Source organism: Pyxicephalus adspersus, chromosome 2 (genome assembly GCF_032062135.1).
Source record: "Pyxicephalus adspersus chromosome 2, UCB_Pads_2.0, whole genome shotgun sequence".
In the NCBI taxonomy this organism is placed as follows: domain Eukaryota; kingdom Metazoa; phylum Chordata; class Amphibia; order Anura; family Pyxicephalidae; genus Pyxicephalus; species Pyxicephalus adspersus.
Genome location: NC_092859.1, coordinates 6,550,486 through 6,557,514, shown reverse-complemented (window position 1 = coordinate 6,557,514; position 7,029 = coordinate 6,550,486). Strand labels below are relative to the sequence as shown.

Sequence of the window (7,029 nt, the reverse complement as noted above, 5' to 3'; positions counted from 1 at the left end):
ATAAATCAGGCCCAGTCCCTGAGCTTCTAAAATAAGAATGACTTCTGCCAGTTCTGGTAGGGATGACCCCCATAGCCTTTTTTCCAATAGTTGACCTTTCAATGTGCCTGATGGTGTCGAGAACCAGCCTCTATTCCAAGGTGGGAGCACAATAGGCCAGAGCATTTTCAGGAGAACCTGTCCCCCTTCCACAATGGGAGCATTGTAGGCCAATACTTTTTCTACCCCCTAGGACTAAACAATCATTAGATCCAGTATATATGGGTGGCAAGGAAACTCACATTTGATGCTGAAGTTCAGATTTACCTGAAATCATCACATATATTTTTTCTAAACCTTCGGTAACAATAGATAATTGACTTATGTAGAAATTGTTTCATCTGAGATGCTCCCTTTGCATTCCTTTAATTCATATAAATGTATAAATTATAAACAAGAAGATTCACACATTTTCTAACTAAATCCAATGTGAAAGCTGTGTATAGTCTGGGTAGTAATCGGTGAATCTCAGGAGAAGATATTCTCAAATACACCCCAAACCCTGACCCAAACTTGAATCATGGCTTGGACTGGAATGTAATTGACATTAACTACGATAAACTGAGGGGCTCCTATGGGTCTTTAATAAAATGTTGATTAATTGTTATAATTTATTTATATTAAATATTTATAATTAATTTTGTAAAAACATTAATAAAATATTGGTATATAATAAAATAAAATTGCGTTTTACTTTTAAAACCTTTTCAATATTTTTGGTCAATATTGGTTCTTTAATTTGGTTTTAAAGTTTAATATTGGCTTTTTAGCATTAAATGTACACACTTTCTGCACCCCTGTTGGCTGCCAACTAAAATTGAATAATTTAGGGAACATTAGACAGACAGAAATAGGTGGGCCAATATTGTTAACCTAGAAATCATTGGGCTGGATTTATTAAAGATGTTTAGGCCTTGAAAGGAAGTCCTAAACTGAGCTTAGTGAAAGTGGTCAAGAATACCAAATTAAAACCTTTGGGGGGATTTCCCAAAGCTTACTTACCATGTTGAATTCTTACTTAGCTGACCTAATGTGTTGTTTACTTTGCAATACCCAATAATGTGCAAGAAAATCTAAAAACAACAGGACTTTTCCTTACACGTGATTGGATGGTTGAATCCAGCAATCCGCTTTGCTAGAGGAAAATTTGCTTTGCTAATTATGTAACCTTAATCCTATATGAGCCCTCTTATCTGTATTTAGGAAAGCACATAGGGTCACATATTTAAAGATATAAAGTTGAACTGAACCAAAAAATTAAAAAAATGAGACCAGGTAAGTCTTTTTTTACAGATGAAAGAGCCAGTTCCCTATTTGCAAAAAAATAGCCTTATCTGACTAATCACAATTTGTATGTACACATGGATTCAATTCTTCCCTTTCCATATCGGGGGACTCCATCTTCTTCCTTCTTCTCTTGCTGCTTTTTCTCTTTGGCCATATTGATTGGCCAGGCCGGGATGACCCAACTTTATGCAGGGAAAGCTGGGATGGTCTGTGTATTCCAGCATCCTAAGGTGAACTGTGCATGAGTATCTCCTGTGACAGATTAGGGCGGAGATCAGACAGGTAAGAATGCTTTTTGCAGAAGGGACTTCACTTCTTCCTTTCTATGACAAAGCCCTGCCTGACCCCAAATTTTAAAAGTAGAATTTTAGCTTTAAAAAAGACATTACCAAATTTAGTGAATCAATATGAAACTTTAACGAATAAAAAATGCAAAAATAAGATACATCTGCAGTGAATGTTTGGTGAATGTAACACTCACTAATATATATATGTACCCCTGCAAAGCTATTGTCCATTTAACTGACCCATGCTGACCCTTTATATTTGCCCTAAGCACTTAAACATTCGATGAGTAGTGTTGGTAGAAAATCTGACTATTCGGTTCGACAGCTATTTGATCGAATAGGGGGATATTGTTCGGATAATCGAATGTCGAATTCGAACACTGTTAAAGTCAATCGGGGGAAAATTCAGGTTATTTTTTGGCACCGTGAAGAACTGCAAGATCAATCAGGGGGGACCTGACAGCCCTTTACTAGTGCTTTTGTAGCCCTTTAACAGGAATCCTGTGTTCCTGGATAGAGAAACTTTATCCATAAATAGGGATGAGAAAATTTCTTCAAACTACGATGGTTCCGCGAAATTTCGGCGAACAGATTTCGCGAAACCATTGGAAGATTGAGGAAATTATAACAGGAGGATTCACAGGGGATTCACAAGATTCCCTGGGAATCCTCCTGTTTGAGATCCCCGGGGCACTAGAGGTTAATTAACCTCTAGTGTCGGGGATCAGACACTGTCCTTAATGAATGCGGCCGCATTTATTGAGAAGATCCCCGGCACTAGAGGTTAACCTCCTGGGAGGTCCATTTTTGTCCGGATTTATATGTCTAAAAGCGGTACATTGTTTTTCATTAAAATTTATTTTACAAAATAATATAATAGTATGAGTATGAAAAAGCTTGAAACACAAAATCATGTCAAAATAATAAATAAATAAATTAAATAAAAATTCACAGATTCTTTAGATTGGTCATTCCTTATATGTATATCATTAGAACGGACAGGACAACTGTCCTTGGCTGCACCCAGCTGAGCAAAATATCAAGAGCTCTCGTCAGTGTGGCGAGAACAGGAATTTTTTTCCAATGACTTACTATAGGACAAAACATTGTTGGATCCTGCACAAGTATAAGTTTTAAAAGGACAATAAATATATTTTTTTTTTCGGTGTGGCATTATTATTTCCAGGTACTTCTTGGGAGTGAGTAAGGGGTACTATGTAGGCATGCACACTTTCCTTAGGATGGAGGGGTGGACATCTAAAGGTACCCCTGTTGAAGGGAGCTTGCAGATTCCAAATAATTTTCCTAGCCACCGACCCCCACAACACAGGGGTCACGTTGTGAGAGAGAGACCATCTCTGTCAATGATGTCCCTTGGAGAATGTAGAGGTCTGGTTGGAAATGGAAATACATTCTTTTTGTCAAACCAGATAGCAGAAGAACTTTTGTGGATAGGAAAGGGGCACACACATGCTTTCTGACCCATTTCTTATCCTGGAAGGTTCTGAGCCTAGGTCTGGTTTCAATAATATGAAGTCTATGGTCTAAAATAGTGTTTCTCAACCAAGGTTCTTTCAGAGGCTGCTTTGGGTTCCTTGAGCAAAAAATAGTTTGTGACCCTCCGGTTCAGTTTAACTGATACCAATGATCTGTAAGGGTGGCAGCCTTCCCACTGGGAGGAGACATTCTTCCCATGATCACCACACTACTGTGCTGTAAGCTGTGCATATGGTAATTATAGAAGGGGTTCCCCAAAGACCTGAAAAATATTTAAAAGGTTAAAATGATTGAGAAACACTGATCAGAAAGATTGAAATGCTTGAAAAGTACATCCAAGCTAACCTGATTTAAGATGTTTTGATGAGCAAATTTGGAGGGCAAAGCAAAAAAAATTAATAAGGATAACAAAGGATAGGGATAAACAAATGAGAACACATTGATCAATGGAAGAATCCACTCAACAAACAAAAATTTTTGAATAGATCCCTAGGAGTTCTTGGTTGCCAATAGGTGAAGGTGAAACTACGTGGAGAAGTACACACATGCATGCAACCAAAGGCATTCACCTCAAATAAAAATGGACAATGAACATCAGGATGGATGATGACTGGAGCAGAGCAGAATTCCTCCTTCAGGTTTTGGTAGATCTTAGAGAGTCATTGAGTAGGGTCTTCACCCTTGCAGGTCAAATCTGTGTGTGTGAAGACACTATGATAAGAAATGTATTCATAATACATTTATAATGTTCATAATAAATACATAATAATGTATTCATATCATTGGTAAAGCCAAGCAAACATTGACTGCTTGGAGGTTGGAAAGCTGTTGAGACCATTCTGCAATGCACTGGTTTTGGCTAGATCCATGGTTAGGTTCTGGATCCTGCGTTCAGTTCGGTCACTGACTTTTTTGCTGTCATGGGGGTGATTTACGATGACCCGGACCTGACCCGGACAGCGGAAATAAATTTAGAATACCTTGCTCAAGGGAGACGTCCCGTGGAGGAATATGCAGCAGAATTTCGGCGCTGGGCGACCTGTACCCGCTGGGGAGACGCAGCTCTACTCCATCGCTTCCGTCAAGGCCTCAGCAATCAAGTCAAAGACCTGCTGCTGGGTCTCCCTTCTTCATCCACCCTGGATCTTGCGATACAGCAGTCTATCTGTGTTGACCGGAGGATCCGGGAACACCGCCTAGAAGGAGCCGTCCGAAGAGCCAGGAGTCGTTCTCCCCCTCAGTTGAAACCTAAACCTCTGGTGAATACTTCCAACTCCACACCACCTACAAAGCTTTCATCCTTTGTGCCTGACCTGGGGGAACCCATGGAAATTGGATCATTCAAACTCACCCCCGCCGAGCGCAATCGGCATTTGCAGGATGGACTTTGTCTTTACTGTGGCGATCCTGGTCATAGGGCAAGGACATGCCCTCGCAAAGGACCTGTAAGGTCCCAGTGTATCGGGGGTGCAGAAGGGATCCCCCGAGACCCGTTGGACTGGTCCACTCGCCGCATCCAGGTGCCGGCTACCATATCCTGGGAGGGGAAGTCCCGTCAAGTCATGGCCTTTCTTGACTCTGGGGCAGACGGTAACCTACTAGACCAACATGTTGCCTCTGAACTGGGAATACCAGTCGCCCCTCTGGGGTCTGAACTGTCCTTGGCAGCCATTGATGGCACCCCTCTTCAACAGGGTCTTACACCCTCTATTACCCCACTTTGCGGAGGTGGCATATAACAACGCAGAGCACTCCTCCACCAGGATCTCTCAGTTTATGTCTGTCGGGGGTCGGAGTCCTAAAGTGTCCTCTCTCTCAGGTCCACCCTCTGATCTTCCCGTCCTTAACAATTGGGTAGAACGTTCCCGATTTGTTTGGAACCAGGTCCAGAGTAATCGTAGAAAGGCAGTAGCCCAGCAGAAAAAGTTTGCAGATCACCATAGATCCCTTGAGCCCCAGTTCCAACCGGGTGATCTGGTTTGGGTATCTACCCGCAACATTCCCCTCCGCCAACCCTGGGCCAAGCTAGGACCCAAATTTATTGGCCCGTTCCCAATATCGGAAAAGATTAATAGAGTGACTTATAGAGTCAAGCTTCCCATTTCTTTGAAGGGGGTAGATTCCATGTCTCTTTATTAAAATCTGCTGCCGACCCTGCTCCCCTTTCAGATCCCCCTCCGCCAGTGGAGGTGCAGGGAGCACCCAAATATGAAGTTGAGAGGATCCTGGACTCTCGTAAGGTGCGTAACTCTCTGCAATATCTCATTGATTGGAAGGGTTTTGGACCAGAGGAGAGATGCTGGGTGCCGGCCCACCACGTACATGCGGAAGAACTTGTGTCGGAGTTTCACCGTGATTACCCGGAGAAATCCCGACATGAGGGTCCTAAGGCCCCTCCTGAAGGGGGGGGGGTAGTGTAAGGGACTTACCTGTCCTGCGAGCCCGCGGTGTCCCTGGGGATCCCAGCCACAGAGGGAGACGCCGCTGTAGCAGGCAGCATGGCTGAGGCTGCTGCTCTACTCGCAGCTTGTCTCTCTCTACAGGCGGAGGGATCCGTCCTGGCCAAACTACTGTTCAGCCAGGCAGCATCCCTTGCATCCCTTCAGATGTGGTTACTGCATATCCTGCTCTCAGCACTCCTTTGCATGTGCAAAGTAGTGCACGTCCTAGGGGTGCTGTGGGAAGAGGTGCGCGTGCTGCTATGCGTCCCTCTTGTACCCCCTGAGGGCGTGGCACTCGGCTGCCTCGCCCCGGGGCGGGACACAGTTAGTTTGAATTCCCTGCGGCCAATCGGCCGCAGGGGATTCAGTTAGTCTCCTGTCAGACGGCGCCAGGTGGCGCAAGGCCATTGGTCACTCTGGCCATTTAAGGAGAGCCTGTCCTGTACACCATTGCCCGCTATAAGCCTCTGTGAACTCAGTGTGCTTGGGTGCGTCCTTGTGTTGGTTAAGTTTACCTGCTTTTGTCATCTCCTTAGTGACCTGGTCTGAAGTTGACTCTGCTTGAACTCTGCCTGCCCTGACCTCGGATTGTTACTGACCATTCTGCCTGCTGCCAGCCCTGACTTCGGATTGTTCTTGACCTGTCTTTGCCTTACGCCTTTGTACTTTGCTTATTTGGACTTAACCCTTACTGTGCTTTATGACACTGAATAAAGCCTGATTAAAGGATATCTGGAGTTGGTTGTGATTTGTGTGCCCAGGAGCATTAAAATATTCAAAAGGGGTACTTGTCGCACTATAAAAGCACACTTTGTGATATTGGGGATATCAATAATTCCTGGTCTCCTCTTTATATATAAAATTTCCACCTTTTCAAATGTCTTTTGTTTGGAATATAACAGACCAGGGTCATAAATTCCCCCTTATCAGATATTTCTTGATTCCTTTCAGACCCTAAAGTTTACAACACCCATTGTAAAAATTGGAGTTTTGTGTCTCCGGGTGTCAGATAAGACAGAGTGGCCTCTGACTGACCTCTGAGCTGTATTCTGAAACACATTTATTATTAATCTTTATATTTCCACTATACAATTCTGTATAAAGTAGTAATTGGCTGATTTGTAACTAGTCTCCTAGGCCTCAGGAAAGCCTGGAAACCATAATTAGCCTGTTCTGGTAAACTAAGTCCCAGACATGCCTAGTTTGGTCTCTGTGAACTCCTTATTTTGTGCTGTTTAATAATCTGGGGGTTGACATTTCGTAAAAACCTGTATTATGAAATTATTAATAATAGCTAGAGCAAGGGTATTTTGGGAAGTGTCCAAAGAGCATCATACTGAATGTGGACACAGCCCTTCAGACAGCCCCCACCCTGCTATTATTAGATTGTTGTATTAGTCCCACCTTTGTGGTTGGCATAGAAAAAGCCATGTATGCCCAGCAGAGGGAGCTCTCACTGATACCATCTTGTTGCTAAG

General features: G+C 43.3%; 1 protein-coding gene across 1 annotated transcript in view; it reads left to right on the top strand.

Moving 5' to 3' along the window:
* LOC140322283 (extracellular calcium-sensing receptor-like) overlaps positions 1-5,005 on the top strand; it is an 11,258-nt gene extending 6,253 nt beyond the window's left edge. The window contains exons 7-8 of the mRNA XM_072398865.1: positions 3,986-4,499; positions 4,995-5,005. Coding sequence (XP_072254966.1) covers positions 3,986-4,499; positions 4,995-5,005 — 525 coding nt within the window. The remainder of the gene's footprint in view (positions 1-3,985; positions 4,500-4,994) is intronic.
* Positions 5,006-7,029: the final 2,024 nt, after the last annotated feature.